Source organism: Vigna unguiculata, chromosome 3 (assembly GCF_004118075.2).
Source record: "Vigna unguiculata cultivar IT97K-499-35 chromosome 3, ASM411807v1, whole genome shotgun sequence".
In the NCBI taxonomy this organism is placed as follows: Eukaryota; Viridiplantae; Streptophyta; class Magnoliopsida; order Fabales; family Fabaceae; genus Vigna; species Vigna unguiculata.
In genome coordinates this window covers 56,921,618-56,943,889 of record NC_040281.1, presented here as the reverse complement: position 1 = coordinate 56,943,889, position 22,272 = coordinate 56,921,618, and the positions used below count along the sequence as shown (strand labels likewise).

General features: G+C 34.7%; 3 protein-coding genes across 4 annotated transcripts; 1 reads left to right on the top strand and 2 right to left on the bottom strand.

The window, feature by feature from the left end:
* Positions 1-1,814: 1,814 nt before the first annotated feature.
* LOC114178096 (homeobox protein knotted-1-like LET12) lies at positions 1,815-7,793 on the top strand. Its single transcript, XM_028063807.1, has 6 exons — positions 1,815-2,522; positions 3,597-3,717; positions 6,021-6,214; positions 6,280-6,411; positions 6,503-6,642; positions 7,502-7,793. The coding sequence occupies exons 1-6, from the start codon at positions 2,100-2,102 to the stop codon at positions 7,533-7,535; spliced, it is 1,044 nt and encodes a 347-aa protein (XP_027919608.1). The 5' UTR covers positions 1,815-2,099; the 3' UTR covers positions 7,536-7,793.
* Positions 7,794-9,237: 1,444 nt separating this feature from the next.
* LOC114178645 lies at positions 9,238-10,283 on the bottom strand. The gene has a single exon (XM_028064662.1). It carries the CDS (start codon positions 10,049-10,051, stop codon positions 9,626-9,628), a length of 426 nt encoding a protein of 141 aa, XP_027920463.1. The 5' UTR covers positions 10,052-10,283; the 3' UTR covers positions 9,238-9,625.
* Positions 10,284-10,689: 406 nt separating this feature from the next.
* On the bottom strand, positions 10,690-18,463 carry LOC114178643. Of its 2 annotated transcripts, none has more exons than XM_028064661.1 (9): positions 14,958-18,463; positions 14,677-14,846; positions 14,465-14,533; positions 14,226-14,378; positions 13,962-14,125; positions 13,696-13,843; positions 11,481-11,603; positions 11,287-11,374; positions 10,690-11,204 (listed from the first exon to the last, which is right to left on the bottom strand). In XM_028064661.1, the coding sequence occupies exons 1-9, from the start codon at positions 17,968-17,970 to the stop codon at positions 10,969-10,971; spliced, it is 4,164 nt and encodes a 1,387-aa protein (XP_027920462.1). In that variant the 5' UTR covers positions 17,971-18,463; the 3' UTR covers positions 10,690-10,968. The 2 variants fall into 2 exon arrangements, with proteins under 2 accessions (XP_027920462.1, XP_027920461.1); XM_028064660.1 differs by having other exon boundaries at positions 14,677-14,855; positions 14,958-18,462.
* Positions 18,464-22,272: the final 3,809 nt, after the last annotated feature.

The window sequence follows — 22,272 nt, the reverse complement described above, 5'->3', positions numbered from 1 at the left end:
CATAAAAAAGATATTGTATTATTCATTTCTTTAAATAATTTTTTTTATAATTTCAATCATTGAATAAAATTTATAAAAATAATTTTAAATCATTTAAATATAATTTTATATAACCTATAATAATATGGATCTTTTGATAATCTAACTTTTTTATCTATTAAGAATTTTTTTAATATATCACATCAATCAATTTAATTATAAAATTTCATAAATTTCATTCCGTTCTAAAATCACCTCTAAATCTCTCGTTAAATTATTCATTTAAAAAAACATGGCCTAATAAAAATTTGAACTACACTCATCATACATGGTCTAAAACAAATTTCGAATATCGTAAATCTTCCTTACAAGCTTAAAACGACCACCTCTCAGCAACTACTAACCATAAAACCATGTATTAATATAGGACCTTATTGTCGCAAAACATCAACTTCATCATGAGGACCACACTCGTTTAAACCATGTATTATAATCACCAACTGGTTGATTCATTTTACTTTTTCTAATTACATCGATCATCAAACGGAGTTCTTCTTCAAGACAGTGTGATGAGTTGAAACAAAAACTAGGAACATGAAACGATGTTGTTTGAATGGGTGATGAAGTAATGATAGCATGGATGCATGCACAAGTGGTGATGACCATGCTTGCGGGGTCCACAGGGATGCATGGTTAAGATAAGCCATGTGTACGAACCTGATTCACTGCCACTTTATTTCGCACTCCCAAATCTTGGAACACACAGTTACTGGTGAAGTGGTCCATGAATCCTGGGCGTGACGCGTGTCGGTCGTGGGTGCTGAGGTCGCTGTCGGGTTGGGTAGTGGCTAGCCCAAGTTCAGGAACGCCAACGTCCACTCTGCTCGGTGTGGGCCTCACCCTCACTGCCACTACCGCACCCTCTCATACGTCGTTTTGGGTTTCTGGGACCCCCTGACACCGACCCATTCCACCACAAAAAAAAAAAAGATAAACAAACACTCTGTTTCATTTCGATTCAAGAGATCATGGAAACTGGAAAAGCAACTTGTCACTTCAACCCATCACAAACTTTCCCCAAACCAACATCATCAGAACTTTTCCCAAAAAAAATTTTCATCTTTCGGACATTTCTTCACCTTAGCAGCAAAACAGATTCATTCATGGAAATACGTTAACCCCCCACTTCATGCCTATTTTAAGTATAGTAATAATTACTCCAACAAAAATACGCTGCACCTCTTCGATGCCCAATTTCTCATCCATTACAAAACCAAAATTACTCCTATAATAGGGGTAATATTTTTTGTACTCCATGCACAAAATAGAAACATGTATAATACAACTTAAATGGATAACAAATAACTAACTAACCTTTAGATATTTACCTTTATTGTCCGGAACAAATATCTTAATTTTTTTTTCCATTGTTAGGTGTTAAGTGTTTGGACTGGTGTTGACTCTATCAGTTCAACTTGTTCTTGTATTGTAAGTAACAGCAAAAGTAGAATCCTTTTGTGACAGTTTCAATGTAGAAGGGAAAATCTAAGGATTAAGGTGGTGTTTAGCTTTTGCTTTCATTAATCTCAAACTAACTGTTTCATTATACTGTGTTAATTATTTTAAAAGAAAAAAAAAAGTGAGTAAGTAGATTACTTTTGATAGGTGCAGTTTTATAATAATAAAGAAATGTGATGTAGCTACCTCCCACATCGATCATTGATCCATTTTTTATCGGTCTTTGTCTTTATTATTACAGGAAAGCTCCAATGAGTAGTCTCCACAAATCTCTCCACGTTATCGCCAATCCCACCGTTGGATCTTTCTCACACCTCGATCCCTGCGTCGACCTTTCCAAAAGTCTTTCCATAAAAAGTGCTTTTCCGAACTTCTTCTTCCTTCTTCCCCTTCTCTCTCACCCTTTCTTCACCCCCAACTCTTCACCACCTTCAACAAACAAACAAACGGCCAATTCATTTCTTTCCAAACGCGCGTTTCTCTTTCTCGTTCGAATCCACGCTTCTCTCACTTCGATTGACCAACAAAGCCACCAAACCACTATAATGTAGCGAGGAAAAACAAAAACAAAAGCAGAAGCAAAAGCAAATAACCGGTTAACTATGGCTTTCCAAGACCATCTCCAGCACGAAATAGCGTTCCAGCGTTTCACGGAGGAGCAGGAGCTGAGCGAGGGAAGAGACATGCAGCAGAGGCTCCCACCGACATGGCTCAACAGCGTCAACGCGGCACAGCAGCGGCAGCAGAATTTCCTCGACAGCGCCGCCGAGAAAAGCGTGGATCGGAACCGGGGCGAGAGCAATTGCGAGTCGGAGGATTTGAGGGAATACAAAGCGGACATTCTTGGACACCCTCTCTATGATCAACTGTTATCCGCGCACGTGTCGTGTCTCAGGATTGCCACGCCCGTCGACCAGCTCCCCAGGATCGACGCGCAGCTTCAGCAGTCCCAGCGCGTGGTGGAAAAGTACTCCGCACTGGCGCACAACGGCGTCGTGGATGAGAAGGAGCTTGATCAGTTCATGGTTTGTGTTTGGGTGTTTGTTTGTTTGTTTCTCCTTGCTAAATTAACAAACCTGCAGTCTTCTTTGTACTTCAATTCCGTGTGTTTTCTTGTCGCACTACTTTAACCCACTTCCCAGGAGCATTTCTGCTTCTGAGAATCTTAATTTCATTCAATTGCTACATACACTGAATAAATTATTAGGTAATTTCCGATTCCGTAATCTCAATCAACTCCCATGTAATTAACTTTAACAAAATTTTGTAAAAAAGGTTCAATCGTGTATGATTTAATAATGGATTTAATTATTTCTTATCTTCCTGATTTAGGGAATCGTTTTGGCTTTTGTGTCTATCCTCATTGATTAAGTCATTTTTTTATGATGGTCTTGGTGCTTTTGTTAAATGAATAATAAGAATGATGATGGTTTTAGAAGTTTGGTTTTGGATGGATGGTGGTACGAGGCATTATCTGGTGAATCTGATTTGTCATGGAGTGGCTCCCCTTGAGTGTTCTCATGCCGCTGCTTCCTACAATAAGCTTTAGGAGTGCTTTATGGAATCTTTTCTGTTAATGCTGTCATGATCTTCCCACTTGTTCACTTACTCTTTTTTCTTTCCTTTCCCCTTTTTGCTAAACTTTGATGGTTCAGTTCTTTAATTCTCATGGAATATGTTCTGAGCCAAAGTTGAAGCTCTCGTCAAGTTTTCTCAACCTTTACTTCCTCATTAATGTACGTTTCTGACTTCGCCAAGTACAATAATGAGGGGATACGGAGTTTGGTGATTCTGTACGTATCAACTGGACGTAGTGTTTGTCCTGTAGTGTATGGTAGAATCAACTATAATTAAGTTGCTGATTTTCAACTTTGATTCTGACTTGATATTCACTTTACACATAATGATTGGAGGGATGCAAAATATATAGTACACTACATTTGCTGTATGATGCAAACTCTAATTAATATAGCATATTGGTGGTGTTTATGTAAACTGTATTTAATATTTATGATCCGTTGCACTTCTTGTCGTCTTTTCTTAGTTTTAAATAATCTGAAGCTCCTTTATGAGTTTTGCTAGTATTTGGTTTGTTGCAGACCCATTATGTCCTGTTGCTCTGTGCATTTAAAGAACAACTGCAACAGCATGTCCGTGTTCATGCCATGGAGGCAGTGATGGCTTGTTGGGATCTGGAGCAGTCTCTGCAAAGCTTGACAGGTAAATTTTCAGCATCTTTTTTCTTTGGCTCCCTAGATGTTACCCTGTCTTTTTTTGTGGTCATTATTACTCTCTCCTCTCTCGGTGAACCAAACAAGGAGAGAGAAAATTAATTAATCAATTGATGAAAAACAACTGATTGCAGACCACACACTCCACCTCCTCTAACACTTTCACTGTCTTCCTCCATAGAATAGAAAAACAAAAGGTAGGAGGAGATAGATAAGAAAAACAAAACTTTAGGTAAGCAAAGTGTGTATACCTACTAGGTATCTTTAATACAAATTGATATTGAGCAAAACTACACTGTGTATACCTGCTAGGTACATATGAATAAATAATTTATTACGTTAATAATTAAGTAAGGAAAGAAAATAATTTAAAATTTTGAATTAAAAATTTATAAATTTCATTTGTTTACCTTTCTTAATGTATCTCATAGCTGAAAACTCTATCAAAACTCGTAAACTCAACTAATTCAGATTTTTTTTTTTGAGTAATAATAGGATATTATCATATTAAAGAAGAAAACCATTTTTTTAAATAATGACCCATCACAATTAATTATTAGGAGATATTATCTATAACAGTATAAAAGATATCCACATCCAACTCTCATGTCCACATTTCTTCTCAAACATTGAATTGAACACATAAAAGTGTCTAAATGTTAAGAATTTAAGTTTCACCCTTGAAATGTGGAGTTAAGTATTTTATTGAAGAATAGAAAGGTGAAAGAGAAACGACGAAGAACGAATGTTAAGGCTGTCTTACTCAGATCCCAGGGTGGAGGGGCTTGATAATTGGTGACAGTGAAGGAAAATTGAGTGGGTAAAATGAATCGAGAAGAAAAAAAATACAAAACTTAATAAAGAAATGGCATATTAATCTATGGCAAAAGAAAAAACTAAAGGAATAATAATTTTTGACGAATTAAAATGTTCTCATTCCTCCCACTCGTGAAAGTGGGACTAGTGGCATTTTTTTCTTCTTTCATAAATTTTCATTGAATTAACTGTTAATTTTATAAATATCAGACTTTAGAAATGTCTTTACATGAAATAAAGTGTTAAAAAGTATTACGATATACAAAAATATTAAAATATAAAAAACATTTTGGTGTTAACCTTTTATTTTAGTCACATAGTTTAAAAAATGCAAGTCAAATATAATTAATTTTTGTTCATTAATTAAACGTGAGAACAAAATATTTTCTCTTGATAAAAAAAATGCAATCTTTGATTGTATTGTTCAATAGAAGTTAAATTAATGAAATGGAAAGAAGAGAATAAAACGGTTCTTATTGCCTGTGTTGAAATTGAAAACACATAAAATTTTAGCAAGATATTATTGCTGAAATGGTAAGTTTACCTCAATCTTTTGTTGATATATTATTCTCATGATTACTTTATTTGTCGCTATCATTTTTATTTGAATAGATTGGTTTTATTTTGAGTATGTCAAGACATGATCCTTTAGGTAGATGCGCACGGTGAAAGATAGAATGAGAAAAGAAAGTAGTAAAAACTGTGATACACATGTTATGCGAAATAAATCATAAAAACAATGAAATAAAGAAAGAGATTAAATACTGTTACTCCTTTATTGTAGAAGCATATGAATATTATTGAATTTATTTTCCCTTGACGTCCCCATGTAAAATTTAACATGCAAAGCATGGAGTGAAAATCGATAAAAGCCCGTTTCCTGCTTTTTCAAACAATATGTCCAGCTTTTTTACCGTAACTGGAGAACCTATTAATAACCACACAGCTTCTTCGCATGAATTAAATTACCTGTCCTCTTCGCTTATTTTGTTTGTTACTCAACAAATATGGTGGAAATAACTAATAAATAAGAGTGAGAAGAAACAAGAATAATACATCTTAATTTTTAATAATTAAGAGATCGAAGGAAAGAGAAAAGAGATACAACACTTCTTCATATAAGGGCCTTTCAATCAATGCGATGGAAGGAGAGATTCTCAAAATGGTGCATCCAAGTTATAATATTAAATGAATTGTAATTAATAATGTGATTGGCTGCATAAATGGTACATCCCATCCAACTATTATTCTTAAATGAAGTACTCCATCCGTTTGAAAAGAGTATGGAAAAGTTAACAGTAATAAGCATATATCCTTAAAAGTATTCTTCACTAAGTAGAATCCGAAAGCAATAATAGAGCGAGATTACAAATAAATAGTTGAATAAGGAGCTTAGATTCTCTTAAAAGCTAAAAGTATCTCATACGTTTTAAAATGAAGGTGATGACTATTGCATGGGTGATGATTCACATGCAGGTGTGTCTCCCGGAGAAGGTACGGGTGCAACAATGTCAGACGACGAAGATGATCAGGCAGAGAGCAACGGCAACCTCTACGAAGGCAGCTTCGACGGCGGCGAAACCCTTGGCTTCGGTCCTCTTGTCCCCACTGAGACTGAACGATCCTTGATGGAGCGAGTCAGGCACGAACTCAAGCATGAATTGAAACAGGTAAATTCTTTACAGTATCCATATTTTTTTAAGACTTTTGCGTAATCAATTTGTTTGTGTTTCAGGGTTACAAGGAGAAGATTGTGGACATAAGAGAAGAAATTCTACGAAAGAGACGAGCAGGGAAGCTTCCAGGGGACACCACATCGCTTTTGAAAGCTTGGTGGCAAGCACATTCTAAATGGCCATACCCCACTGTAACTTTCCATATATTAATTATATTCTAAATAATATATATATTATAATAAAATAAGAATACAGATGCATATATTTTTTGTGTGTTTTTAGGAGGAAGACAAGGCTAGACTGGTGCAGGAAACAGGGTTGCAATTAAAGCAGATAAATAATTGGTTCATAAATCAAAGGAAAAGGAACTGGCATACCAATAACCCATCATCCTCTAGTAACACCAAAAGCAAGCGCAAGAGGTATACGTTCATTCTCAATTCTCAATTCTCTCTTCCAAATAACATATGTGTTAACGATATTATTAATTAAATGTTAAACTCATTAAGTTTTTTTTTAGTATTTTTTATTTAACTCAATTTGTCTTGTAGCTTTATTTAAAGATATTGATTACATTATTTATTTAACGCAGAAATTATGTATGAGACATGTCTACAATTTAAAAATGAGGCGTGATCCATGCATAAACCAACTTGCTTCGTCAATTGATTAGATTCATAACATAAGGATTAATTCACTTTTAGTTGATTAATTTATTTAACACTATTTTAATATGAGTTGTTATCCATAAGTTCATCAATGGGTGAGATGATGAAATTCAGACTCACTTCTTCTAGAGTCAGCTTGCCTAACCCGCTTCTAGAATTCACTTAACCTTTTGTTTATCTATTTTATTAAACCTTTTAATAATCTCTTAAAAATATTATTAAGATGGTAGTTGGTAATGGTTTACATTTGATTTGTATTGTAAACTGTGGTTTTTCTTTCTTTCTTTATTTATCATACTAGTTTTTCCAAAAATTAAGACTTGTCGATTCACGGTGAGTCAAGCAAGCCAGGTTTTTTTTTTCTAGCCCACCAAATGAAGCAACTTATTTGAATAATTTTTTTTCTCAACCTGTCATGTTCAGGTTGAGCAAGTCAATAATAAATTTACACCTCTATTAATATTATGGGAAGAAGTAACATTTTATATGGATAGGAATAATTGCATTAATAAAAATTTAAAAAGTAAATTATGTTTGAAATAAAATAAAAAAAATAGGATGGCTTGAAAATATTTTATGCCTTCATCTGATTGCTATTTTTGGTTGGTAGCAGTGCAGGAGAAAGCAGTAATCAGAGCTTCATGTGAATGGTTGGTCGCATATTTTGAACAAAAGTTATTGGTAATTATTCTTCTTTTATGCGTGAACCTGAAATGGTGAACACTGGATCTAAAGGTAAATTCATGATAAAATTAATCACTGTTTAGAAATAGTATTTGTTACAGAAAATTAGCCTGGTATTGTTGTATATGAGGCTGCTGCCACTTCATTTCTGATATTCATGCAGACACAATTAATCTTTTCCATTTAATGGGTAGCATGCTGATACATATATATTTTTCTTTTTCTGCTTCTTTCAAAAACTATGATTTGGTTCACAACATGAGTTTGTGGTCAGAATATGAGTAAATTAGAATTTGCAAATTAGTTTCATAATCAACCCAAAAACATAAATTTGTAGTAATACTTTGAATCTCAGCCACAAGTTAGATATTCTAATTACAGTGGTTAAACAAAATGGAGGACTAAATCTTTAAAAGTTCGAAGGAGTAGAATAACTACCTTAAGTAGTAAGCACCTAAATATAGTAAAAAAAATCCAATTTATTTCTTAATTACACAAAACTATCGAGTTTTTCTTACCAATTGCTATATTTAACACTTTACATTCGTCAAGTATGTATTTTTTTATATTAAAGTTTGTGCTTTAGGTTTTGATTACATCGTAACTCTGATTCAAATTAGGTTTATTGTCAAATGAATTATGATATCGATATTGATTATAAAAGAAAGATAATTATGAGCATCGGTAGTTTGTAAACCGTCAAAGATTGGATAGGTCTTATTCATGACATAATGAAAATTTTTATTTTTAGCAGAAGACAAATATAGTGGGTTTTTTTTTTTTTTGTGAGAATTCTATGCAAAATTTATTTGTATAATTTCTTGTACACAGCCAATAGATTGGTGTGAATCATGCACAATATTTCGCGATCATTCCATTGTGGTTTGCGCGTGGTTCAAAACTTCTACCTCATTTTTTAAGGAGTTCCATATTGCACGTTATTTAAAAAAAAATTAATGATGACATTTTATTCGAGATTTTAAATATAGATAGTTTTTTCTTTCTTTCTTTGAACCTTCACCTGTAGTAGGTACGATAATAATGAATATAATATACGTTACTTAAGTTAGGTATATTGGTTTCAACTTGCAATATCTCGTACATATATTAAATAAATGTTAAATGATACGTTAACAACTATTTCTTAACAACTTTTCTCATTATATTTTTTTCATTTTTTTTCACATTTCCATTTTAAATGCTTGAATACAAGAAAGAAGAAAAGGAAAACAAATTCTATGAAAGCTTTACTAAGAAGCTCCACTGTTTATTTGGTGAAACCTACATCAAATCTTTATCCATTCAAATGGTGTACAATGTAAACTAATCATCTATAATATAACAATATATTATAAGCTTTCACATAATTTTTTTGTGTGAAATTACTTTAAATATAATTATTTTTATATATAAGGTAACTGATTAATTTTTCTACACCTATCCCATTCTTCTTGAATGCATCTTCCATCAAACAAAATAAATAAGATACCTTTTAAAAATACTAACAGATAAGTTCCGTGTGGATGATGTCTGTGTTTTCAATAGTATAAATAAAAATGAAAGGCATGCAAGTTGCAGGAGAGGGGACAACTTTCCAATTGCATTCCTTCAACTATAGGAATTGTGAATGAAAAGGATTTGGCATACATAAACCAAAGGAAAAAGTATAAATTATTTGGGACGCGTTTACTTTTGGAGTGGAATCCCTTCTGGAATCTCTCTACAACTTCAAATGTGACTTTATTTCATCCTCAAAAAACTAATGGTTTGCGTGAAGAATCCAAATCCTTTTCTTCCATCTCTATCTTAAGAATACCACATTCATTGTTCAAACCAAACTTTGCCCACAAACTTTTTTTTTTCTTGGTGGGTACCCTCTTCGACTACCACTTTCCTTTTCATATCTTGCCATTCAGAAAAATTTAGCAAACTAAAATCGAAATTTTATTAAGAGATGGGAAAAGAACGATATACGATCTTCACACAATGAATATGATAATTACAAGATTAAGAACACAACAAATGATGTTTAAGAAAAGCATGAAAGTATATATCATGATTCATTTTGGCGACGACCTGGAGCAGCAAACCTTGCTGAGAAGCTGTAAGGCATGGCTTCATCTTCACTCTGAGCGCCACTGTTGAAGTTGAGATTGTAGCTGTGTTCATCGTACTGGAACCTGTTTCTTTGCTGCTTCATCTTCTTCCCATACCCACTTATCTTTCTTATGAAAGTCTTCCACTTTGGACCTGCAATCACTTCTGAAGCCTCCTTTGCCTTCTTTAGTTTCTCCACCACCCATGACTCTCCCTCACCACTTTGTTCACCGAGTAGCCCTTTACCCTCTTCATCACGTTCAACCCACCATTTCTTCAACCCAAAACCTCTGAAACAACCACATCCACATCCACTGCTGCTGGCTTCATCGAAATCTTCCTCCATTTCCATCACCAATGGTCTTGCCTCGTGAGATGTCATGTTTTCGTGTGGTTGTGGCGGCTTTAAGAATTGAGAAAAGATTTATATAGGACAAGAGAGAGATTGAGGAGGAAAAGTCAAAGAATGTTAGGAGACACGTTTGAACTTTGAATCTGGAAGTTTCCCAGCAAATATCTTCTTCCTATTCCATGGAGTTTTGTTTCTATTTTCATGCAGAGATTAATTTAGCTTCATAATGTAAGTGGTATATTTAAGAGTTGGGTCTTATGAGAGGAGAAAAAACTGTTTAAAATATATGTCGATTTGATTTGATGAAAACATTAAAAATGAAAGAGTATTTAATTTATTTTTTTAAGTAGTAAAAAATTAAAATAGAAATGGAAAATTAAAAAAAAAATGAGTTTTATGAACTTCATCATCAAAACAAAATTTTGAAAAAGAAATGACACGATGAAGTTGAGTTAAAAACAAAGTAAAAGTAAATAATAAAGCCTTTGTGAAGACGCTAACACTCCTGATTGATGATATATTACTAGCCTCCAAGTGAAGTTATCGTAATTAATATTTAAAATTTTTAATATTTTAAATTTCACTTGCCAACTCGGTGCCATGCTCAATCATGACAAGAGTAGACACACCTTTGACCAAAACATAAAGCACACACCTTCCACGCGATATTCACAATGAAAGTTCAATGAATGCACGCGATTTAAACAATACAGGTACAACTTTTTACAAAAGCAATATCAAAATATTGACAAATTGTTCTCTTTCCTTCTTTTTTTTCACACTCAAATTACACGTTTCGTGTTGAGGGTCGGAAGTGATAGAAAATATGTAGTAAAACTAAAAAACTGCACTTATTGACAACCTGGGAGGTAACTATCTGTCTGAACCAATTAAGGAATCATTTGATCCCCCTATAATATGGATTAAAAACACAAATTAAGGAAAAATCATTTGTGGAGTTGAGTTTGCACTGGAGAGTGTTGCAGCTGTTGGGTTTGTCCTTTGGGAGAGTTTTGTGCTTTGGGAGAGATCTTGGCCGCTATAGATCGCAATTCATTTGCAATCTCAGTGAAGGTTGGTCTCTCTGATGGCTCTGATGACCAGCACCTCTCCATCAACATTGTCCATTCTGGATCACAACATTCTGGAATAGGAGGGCGTAAAGTGTTGCTCACTATACCACCTGAATTTTTTTTTAGCAACCCATCAATTTAACTTGAACCTAGATAATTAAATCACAAAATTGGATTCAGCAGGAAAGTTACCGATAATAGCACCATAGTGCAAATCAGCGTATGGCTCCAATCCAGTCAAGAGTTCCCACATCACAATGCCAAATGAAAATACGTCAACCTAATAGGACAAATATAAAAACACAGAACTTGCACTTAGAGGGTGAGAAACTATCAAGGTATCAAAACAAATTAACCATTCGAATCGATTAAGATAAAGCTTAGACCTTCTCTGAAACAAGGCTGCTGCTTCCGTTCAGCAGTTCTGGAGCCATCCACGGCAGAGTTCCTCTCACCCCACCAGAGATCAGTGTCTGACATTTTACTTTCGACAGACCCAAGTCTCCAACCTGATATCACATGTAAAAGTGTAATAAACAAACCAACTAATGAAGGATCAATCAATCAGTTGCACCATGCTACAAGTAGAGCTGTTTTGACCCAGAAAGCAAGTGTTGAAGATCGAAAATCGGTTAACAAAAAATTAAGAAGAGAAATTTATGGTACTAGATCTTGAAGAAAAGAACCAAGAACAAATCCTAAATCATTAAGAGACTGGGGTTCTGATCCAATACAAATTTATGGCACAGCCAGTACAAGACCTTCAGGCATTATTTTGTTGATGGATGGGTAGTTTGACACAGTAGTCATGTTTTGTAGATTTGGCTCTCAGATAACCTTTCTGGATTTTACGGATTGTTCCTCACATATTTATTTGACCATCCCATGATTAAATCCTGACAGTATAGGGGCTGAGTTTCAAAACTTAACAACTGAAAGAGAACAAGAACCCTCTTGCTTTTTGGGTAAAAACACTAATTCTTAAAATTTGGTTTTCAGACCTAATTCCCCACATACAAAACCTATTTAAAAGGTGAAGATTACTCAAGTTTTAAAGATCTATTTAAGTCATATTTGTAATCAGGTATGGAACCAAATCATCACTCTTGAGACCGCAATTAAGATAGTCGCCAAAGAGACCGTAACTAAGGTAGGCTAGAGGTAACTGCATTTTTCAGAGTAAGATTTAAACATTAAAGCAATATGGAAATTTCCAACCAAAATGTCACACCAAGTATGAAATAAGCCATGAATATGAAGATGAGCAAGTTAGGTTATTTTCAAAAAAAAACACAAACTGTAAGCATTTTAAATGCTAATGCAACACGCGAATATGCTAATGACTTATGATATAAAGATAATTTATTCATCAACCCCCAAGAGGGTAAAATTATCCATGCACAGAAACTACCAAGAGAACAGAATCAGCAGACATAAGAGCATCTAAAACATCAAGCAGAGAAGTTACAACAGAACCAAGGAGCCATGACTTTCAATGGTAAACATCATTTTTCCGACGAGAGGCAAAGTGATGCCAACTAGTACGCAATGAATAATCTTGGGTGAAAAGCCAGTCCTACAAATTCATAGGTGAAAGTTGATGACCCGTCTTCAAAGGAATACCCATTATTCTCTGTTTTGTGTTCATGATACCCATCCCAGATACTGGAGTGCAAATCTGCAATCACTAATTTCCCTCCAAAAAAATGCTGTAGATTTCTAACTAATTTATTACTTTCTACCTTTGCATATTAAGTTTCACTTATGTCATCTGTGATGCACTCTTTCAAAACATGGTCTATACAACAAATATATAAGATATGAAATGTGTAAGGTACATATCCATATATTGTAAAATTAAAATCATAATATATATAATTGTAATTCTGAAATCCAAATTATGACATACTTCTGGACATTAGTACAAACAAAATAAAGTAATCGGGTTCGTCAATCACATCTTATTGTCTACAAATAGGAATAGTATCAACCTCATTCATAAAGAGGAATGATTTCTATCTGTGGTTCATCAAGCGACCATTTTTACTTGTTTCTATATATTGCACACTTCTATATCTGATATGGGTATTGGATATTCATAACTTGATTTAAAGGCTTGGATACTTGACTAATATTTATAGTTGAAGTATCCAAGAGTATTGGCATCAAAGACAAATACTCATCGCAAATAAAAGTACGAGTGTTTCATAGAAATCACATGATGCCAGAATAAACTTTCAGCACAGCAATTATTACCTATGTCTGGTTAACATATATATATCTAGATCATAGACAAAGTCAATCTGAAAATATCACAAACAATATTTTAGTACTTTTGATAGGTCAAATTCCTTAAATCGGACTAAGGCAGCAAACTGGTCATTCTATCTCATCAGGATCCATCAAGGTAAGCCACTTTATTATATTCCACAGACTTTAATCATGGACAGTTATTAATATGAACCTAAATCCTAAACATATATGAAAAAAAATGTGCATAATCTAGCATATCTCATACAAAATACTGGATGCATATCTACCCCACAGTAAGATGCAACGGAACAAAATTCTTGCTATGACATCAGTATCAAGCATTTAAACCTTGCATATTGGTCGGTGTGGATCTCGGAGATTAACAAGCAAGTTGTCACTTTTCAAGTCAAAGTGTACTATGTTTTTTCCATGTAGGTACTCCATGCCAAAGGCCACGTCCATTGCAATCAAAAGTCGCTTGCGCTTTTCAAGATTCCTAGTACGATAACATTAGCATCAAGCATTTATCAATAGGGAAACATATTAAATCAGGGCAATGCAAAGTAACTAATAGACAAAAAAGGAACATGGCCATGAACGTATGCCGAAATTACCTGTCACTCTTCTGCAAGGCATTCCTTAAGGAACCATTAACCATATATTCAGTAACCGTTGCCACAGAACCACCAGGGCCATCAAGCACAACACCGTAGAAAGCTACCACATTTGGATGGTGCAAGTCAGCAAGCTTGATTGCCTCATTCCAGAAGTCATTTCTCTGTTTGATGCATCAACCGAGAATCATTGTGAAGTTAATTCTTAGGTCATGGAAGAGAGTTGGAGAAAATGGAAAACAGAACAATTAATGAGACACAAACCATGCGTTCTTGCTCTGAAGGCTTTCCAGCAAAACATCTTTCAGTAATGCGCTTGATTGCAACATCAGTGCCCCTCCATTTTCCATGATATACGGTACCAAACGTACCAGAACCCAGTTCTGTCTGTTCTTCAAGATCACAGTTCTTTATAACCTAGTGAAGTTTCTCAACAAGGTGTTAGCTCTGCTGCGCTGACAACATAAAAAGCATAAAGAGGAAACATGCGAAAGACATCGAACCTGTAATTTTCCAAAACCTGATGCTGTAAAGCCACAATTTGTTTTTTCTAGTTGCCTGCTCCAGACCTCCTAAAAGGAGAAAAAAAAAATATCATAATAATTCTAATATACTTCATCGTAGAGGAGGGTGGCATACAGAATAGTTTGATCTATTTCTGTAATTACAAGGCAAAAGATACTACAAGCACTGAGGAATATGTGGACAAAATCACCTGAGTTGTATGTCCACAGTTTACATCCATAAGATTATTTTGAACACTGGCATCCTCAATGTTATCACAGCAGGAAACATCTCTGGAATGCAAGTCAGAATTTGAAGGATTTCTTGAGTGCAAAACAGAGGCAGCTACATTTTCCGCAACAGCTTGGAGTTGTTGGTCTTCTGCTGAACCTTCAATGAAGAAGCCAAAACATAAAGAGTATGTGATATGAGATCCATTGCAGTCTACCAGCGACAAAATAACTTATTTTAGGACTTCAACAATTTACGGACCTTTGGCTGAGCGACCATGTTCTAAGGTTAAATTTTGTTTGAATGACTGATAGAGGCTATCATCCAACTGTGCTTCTAAACTTTGTTCCCCAAAGCTACCAGGATCCTCAGCAAAGGGATCCTGGCAAGAAAAGGTTTCTTTCTTCAATGCAGTTTTGCTTTGTCTAGCAGGTGGAAAGAAGGTACCATGCTGTATATTCCATGGATCCTGATTGCTGAACAGTGAGTTCGGAGTATCCTGCACATCTCCAAACCTGACGGATGGAGATGATGAAGATAGTGCTGCATCTTCGGTGTGGGGGTTTCCAATATTCGATTGAGGATTTGAGCCGGGAATGCCCCAAATAGGGGGTTGTGTAGCCTCATTGTGTTCCCCTGACCTGGAATTTTGCCTGTATGAAGAAGAACAAGGCAGCACAGCTGCAATATTATTTTGATTTGCATCAACTATCAACTTTGACCTGCCAAAGTTATCCAGAATCACCTCTTCCTCTATAGATTTATGAGTGCTGTAACCTAAATTATCATTCCCACTGGGTTTATCAGCTGGCAGAAAAGAGTAGTCATTACTTACATAAGCATCAGAATTGTGTATCTTGAAGGTGTCCATCCTTCCATCAATTGGTTTTAGATGGTCTTGTCTAATCCAATTATGTATCTCATCTGATTTAGAAACAACCCCAGTACGTTCATTAGTATATTCATTTGGAGATCCTTGAACCATACACTCTGAAGTTCGCAAAGATGTTCTATCGACCATAGACAAATCATTATTCATAGGTTTGTTAATAAGCACATCTTTAACCCAGTTTTCAACTGGTACCATGTGTTGGTGGCCAACATCATCTAAATAAGACAGTGTTGCTGTTCCCATGAGCTCATCATTTGGAGATTGTTTTCTACCTTTCAATGCATTTTTTTCCTGGAAAAATGAATTCCCGGTGTGATTAAATTCTTCCGGCTGTGGCTCAATATTATGAGAAAGCCCAGTGGTCTCAGTATGATGCACTCCATCAGGAGGTTCCAGTTTGCCAACGACCCTGGGTCTGATCCCAGCCCCTTGTTCAGCATTGCCTTCCTTCAAGGGCGCCATCGCCACTGGCATAAGCCTATTTGATGCTTGAGCTTTTATGTTCTCCTCCATTGGGAAGCTATAGTGACTTGGGGTTGAATCAGGAACAGGACCTGCACCACCACCACGCTCATCCGGAACTACTGGATCAGAATGTGCATGAGGTAGTTTTGTTTGACACATAGAACAGTCCTCGATTCTTCGGAATTTCTCATGACTCGTTGCCTGTTGTTGGGGTGATACTCCATCCGGGATAACAACGCGCTCTTGTGAAGGAACCTGAACCCAGCCATAATTGCCTCCAACTATGACAGGTGATACTTGACTCGCTGGAACCTGGTAAGTGTTGTAGCTAGGTTCAGCAGGAAGCTGGATAATCCTTACCCCTGATGTATTTTCATCGTGGTATTGATCCAAAAGATGCTGCTGTGATTGCACCAAGGTTTGTGGTTGAATAACATTCTGTCTCACACCAGCGTGAGAAGATTGTGGAGCCACAGCCATTTGTACCCCAGGGATGACCTGATGATGCAATGCTAAGCCGGGAGTATTATCATGAAACTGCTGTTGCCTCAAGACAGTCCCGGTCTTTCCTACAAGCTGAGGGTTTGTGAACCTCATCTGTGAAGTAACCTGCACATAGTCCGCATGGTTCATAACCTCCTGGCTAGGATCAACACAAGTCTGATAATAAGGTGAAGGGGATGAAACTTCTATTCCAGCTTGCTGCAATCCAAAAGGCTGCTGGGCCAAAGCAACAGGAACAGACCTTTCTAACTCAACCTCATTCTGAAAATAAGGGCTGTGGGATGGGGTTGGACTAGCCCTACTACCCACAGGCATGGGTATCGAAACCGCAACACCCGAGTAAACCGGTGCACTGGCCTCTGAACTCACCATATTAGCACTTGTGTCTGAGGAAGCTGCTATCACATTATCCTTAGGTGATGACAAGGGCACCCCAGTGACATCCCCTTGACCAGTAATTGAACTATCAAAAGTCTCAGCCCCGCTCAAATCCGAATTCTGGGTTGAAGCAGCACTTGCAACACTCCCCTTCATATTCATCCCACCGCCAAACCCAATCGCATCTGTCATACCAATCCCATTCACAGCATCAAAATATTTCTGCCCGGTATCCTGCAAGTCCCCCAACTGCATCCCACTAGAAACTTCCGTCTCCGAAACAGAAAACAGAAAAACTCTTAGTTTTGCAGAACCGTCGGAAGATTTCTCAACCAACTTATCATACTCTTCCATCATATTCTCAACATCATCGTGACATGACACGGACACCAAGGAATCAAGATCCTCCTCAGGAAGCTGATACTTGATAACCACAGCCTGCCCATAAGTGTCAACCATCTTCTGCACCAAATCATTGAAACTCACATCCTTCCTAACACTGATGATCCTTGTTTGGCCCCCAACATATCTCAACATTCCATCACTAGGCCTAGGCAAAATCTTCCCACCAAAACTGCAGAGAAACTTCACCTTCTTCCCGGACACCGAATCATCACCGCCGCCACCACCCTCATCCCCGCAACCCTGATCGCCTCCACTACCGACCACTCTGCCTCCCCGAACCCCGCCAGCACCATAACTAAAACCACTTGTATCATTGCAGGCCTTCTCCAATCCATTACACCCCACAAGCTTCCCCAAACTCAAAGCATTCCCGGCAAAGACGCGACTGCCAAAGCTGGAAGCGCCGTAGTTAAACCCATACGCCGCGGCAGGGCTCACGTTGGCATGCGTAATGGGGCGGACGCACCACGTTGTGCCGGCGGAGGACGCCGGCTGGTAAAAAAGCTCGCCCACAGAATTCGGAGTCGGCGGCGTGAGGGTGGCCGGCGAAATCATCGGCTCCTCCGCCATCGCGGCGGCCACATTCAACGGACGAAGATCCAATGGAACCGAATTCTGATCAAACGCCATGGGGCTGGAAAAAAAAAAGGAAAAAAGTCCGAGTCGTGATCGCAAGGAAAGTAATGAATGAGGAATGAATGCTGTCGTGGGAGATTGATTAAGGATTAAGGATTAACGATTAACAATTAATGATTAGAGAATTAGAAGTGGAATTAAAACCCTAGTAAAATTGGGGGAAAATGAGAGCGAAAAAAAAAATTGAAGGTTGTAGTAAGAGTGATGATAGATAGAGAATAAGAGAGAGAATGAGAAAAAACGGTGAAGTCCCCAAAAAGGAAAAAATAAGAGGAACGGTCCCAAGCGTAAGCAATTAATCCCTTCTCAGTCTCACTCGCCCCACAAATCAGCCTTCTATTTTGCGAATTTTTATTTCTTTTTTATTTTTTATTTTTCTTTTCTTCTTCTTCTCTTGCTGCTGCTGCTACACATGGAAGCACGCCACATCGGAAAAAATGGGGATTTTGCATCTTTTCCGGCAAAACGACAACGTCACAGTCAGAGGAGGAAGGAGACGAATTTCATTAATTAAATAATCGCTTTCTTTTATTTAATTAACCTGGTTTATTACGGATTCAAATAAAATTTAATTATTATCATTTTTAATAATAACTAATTATCAATTTTTAATTGGGAGTTTTGAGGATTATTTTATTTTGTGGGCCCACCCATAGCTGATTACGTGGACCCTTAGTTTGAGCAATAGAGGAATGGGTCCACCAAATCTTTTTCGCTACCAAACCAAACTCTTCCAATTTTTTTTTTTTTTTTTATTTTTATTTTCAAGAAGATTTTTTTTTTTCAAATGATTTAAATTATATTTATTTAAAGATAGATTAAAAACCAGACAAGGAAGAAGAGCAGTTGAAGATACTTTAGATTAAAAATAAAATAAAAAAATAACCGGTTACTTATCTAGAAAAACTAATTTGATATTAAAAGAAGTTACTTATTAATGTAATAGGTGGAGTTGGAAGTTAACGTGTAGGAAATGAATTAAAAATAGAAAGTGTGATGATTTATGTTGTAATTAAGGATATTGTATTATATATTATTATGTTTATTTTATAAGATTTGTTTCTTTGGTGAAGGAAATGAAGTGGCACATTGCAACTCATTACCGAAAAGAAGGTAAAAAGGTAACCCAACAAGAAATTCCAATTAAAGTGTTAGTTGTAGGTTATGTGAATCTTTTGGTTACTCTTTCATAAGATAATGACACCTTAAATTCTTTAATTACGTTTAATTAAAGTTAATATAAAATAGAGATTAAAGTTCCCGAAGAGGATGTTAGGTAAAGAAGAAAGTGGAGAAAGGGCTCCACACAAACGTCATTTATTTAGGTGGCATTAAGGATTAGCTTCAATTCCATAAAAGTTAACAAATAATCTTTATTTTCAATCAAAAATACAACAAATCAATCTTTTTTCTATTACTTTTATGGATAATGACTTATCCCAAACTCAATTCTGACCACACAATAGGGTTTTAACAAAATTCAAAGTTGTACACTACAAGTGAAACTCAATTGAGTCACAACTCATGCTACTTCTTTATACCAAAATGAAAAAGAGACTAATAAGAAGTATCTTAGTAGTTTTTGTGAGGAATCATAATGCATATATATATATATATATATATATATATATATATATATATATATATATATATTGGGTTAAATATGTTTTTGGTCCTTTAACTTTTAATGAATTTTGGAATTAGTCCATTTTGAACCTTTAGACCAATTTAGTCATTCATCTTTCGAAATACGTGAATTTAGTCTTTTTAATCAAATTTTGTTAGGTTTATTTGATGTTTCGTACGCATTTCAGGATTATATTTGAATTGTTTATACAGTTCGACACAATTTTACTTTAATATTAAGTCAAATACTATTATGAAATATGCTTAAAATGTCAAAGAAACTTAATAAAATTTGATTAAAAGGACTAAATCCACGTATTTTAAAAGATAAATGACTAAATTGGATTAAAAGTTTCGAAATGGACTAATTCTAAAATTCACTTAAAATTAAGGAAAAAAAAAACATATTTAATCCATTTATTTTTCCAAACTTATTAGGTTAAAAAAGCTAATTTAATTTAAGTTTTCATAATGAAAGTCCAACACCAATTTCTATCGTGAGAATGATCTATTAGATAAAATATTAAGAACATCGTGATATAAAGTAATATAAACAACAAAGCAATACATATTAAGTGTAAAATTAAAATCAAATTGATTTTTATTATGCGATAGGAAATAGTTAAATATTTTTCACTTTCTAAATTTAAATATAAAATTAAAATTCGTCGTTTCAAATTAACATTGGGTTAAAATATGATAGTCAAATAACATAAAAGTTTAAACACTAATTACAAATGAGATTTAAATTTATTATAATTAGATTAAGAAAAATATATTTATTTACTTTTAAATATCGATAATCAAATTATATACAAATATATTATAATTTTATATAAAATTTAGAAACTACATGAAAAAGTGAAATTATCTCTAATACCTAATTCCTTAAAGTGGCTTTAGACAGTGTAGATATTTATCATATACTTTGTTAAATATCTTCTTAACCCATGTCTTGAAAAAAACACTTATACCTGAAAACTGCACTTTGACTGTATATTATCATGTTTTGCAAGTACGTTGAGTTTTTGTTTTTTTTTTTTCTTTCTTTTTGAGATTTCAAATTATAATAGTTAATTCTAAAAGTGTATATAAAATATTTGAGACCAAACATCATTATAGTTATTAGTTTTATGCTTTCTTTACCCGTACAGTTATTAGTTTTATATGGATGCCTTATAATTTAACAAATAATTTGACCTTATATTATTTTATTGTGTTGTGTGGGTTTTTGTTTACCAGAAATCATACGGGCATACATGTGTTTTTATCACACAATTTTTTTTTTTCACGAGATAATGAAATTTAAGACAATAAAAAATGAATGAGAAAATGGTACAGAATACATGCATGCATTTTTATCATATGATTTTTGTTTTATTTTTTTCTCCATGAGGTAATGAAATGTAAGGGAATAAAATGACATAAAATGTAAGGGAATAAAATGACAGAGAAAATTTTATTGTCTAAATTTTTTTTATTTGAATATTATTGTTAATTTTTATCAAGGTTGTCGTCGAGAAAAGAGTATGTGAGTTCAACTTTTTTATTAATAATTTAATATTATACAACCTATATGTATTGGAGAGAAGAATGAAAATTGAAGGATAATTTGGTATTTCACACATGAGCATATAAAAGTTATGGGGTGCAGGTGCAAAAAGAAACAACCGTGTAAGAGTCAATAATGGATCTTCTGGACCCAATCAGTATCAGGCTGATAATCCAGAAACCACAAACCTTTGAAATTATGAAGCTTCTTATAATGCAATAAGAGAGAGAAGACATTGCAAATTCCATCTCTTAAGTGCATGGTGTAAGAAGGGATCCCATTACCTTGTCCACTCACCAATAATGAACTGTGGAAAATATCAATTTTATTATTGATGGATACAGAACTGGTTCACAAAAATTTCATGCAGAGAACATAAAATTATTAATTTCATAAAATTAATTTATATAAATAATTTTAGTTAAAATAATAACAATAATAATATATTTAATCTAAATGAAATTATCTTTTTTTGTAATTTAATATTAATTAACTTTATAAAAACAGTCGAAGTCTGTACAACCACTAGTATTTTTATATAGTTCATGCTTATAGTATAAATGTGTAATTTCTTTGGATCAAACCGTTAGAGAAAAAGTTATATTTATTAGTCAGGACATAACTATTTTTACTTAAATATAAGTTCAAATGTCTCAAATGTCACGATTCAATTATGATTTAACACCCATTTGATTTCTGTTACAGGACAATTGATGTCACCTGTATTGATCATAAGAATTGTTAAGGAGGATTTGTCGGTTTTTTTGTATTTCTGGGTCGTTTTGACCATCAATTTATAAAATAGGGTCCGTTGAAATATTTTTTGCGAAACAGGGTCAAGTTGTCCTGGGGGAGGACGACATTAAAGGTGAAGTCGTCCTTCCCCTAACCGATTTCAATTTTTTTTTTGAAAAAGCAATGTCATCATAGTGGAGGCCGGTTTCTAGTTATGTATTCAGTGAAGTCGTCTTCATGGTTGACGAATTCACTTTTAATTTTTATTTATTCTTTTTTGGAACAATAAATTTAGTAATAGGTGATGGATTTTGACTAATGATTATAGCAACTTCTAACATAGTGATAAGCGTTTAGGCAGATATGGGTGAGAAAAAAAATTG

Bases quoted from the DNA above. Each gene is read 5' to 3' on its own strand.
- LOC114178096 (XM_028063807.1), top strand. From the start codon at position 2,100: ATGGCTTTCCAAGACCATCTCCAGCACGAAATAGCGTTCCAGCGTTTC. The intron at 6,412-6,502 runs GTAACTTTCCAT...GTGTGTTTTTAG, and splicing joins CTAAATGGCCATACCCCACT to GAGGAAGACAAGGCTAGACT. The intron at 6,643-7,501 runs GTATACGTTCAT...GGTTGGTAGCAG, and splicing joins ACCAAAAGCAAGCGCAAGAG to TGCAGGAGAAAGCAGTAATC.
- LOC114178643 (XM_028064660.1), bottom strand. From the start codon at position 17,970: ATGGCGTTTGATCAGAATTCGGTTCCATTGGATCTTCGTCCGTTGAAT. The intron at 14,534-14,676 runs GTGATTTTGTCC...TTCTCCTTTTAG, and splicing joins ACTGTGGACATACAACTCAG to GAGGTCTGGAGCAGGCAACT. The intron at 14,379-14,464 runs GTTCGATGTCTT...AAACTTCACTAG, and splicing joins CAGGTTTTGGAAAATTACAG to GTTATAAAGAACTGTGATCT.
- LOC114178645 (XM_028064662.1), bottom strand. From the start codon at position 10,051: ATGACATCTCACGAGGCAAGACCATTGGTGATGGAAATGGAGGAAGAT.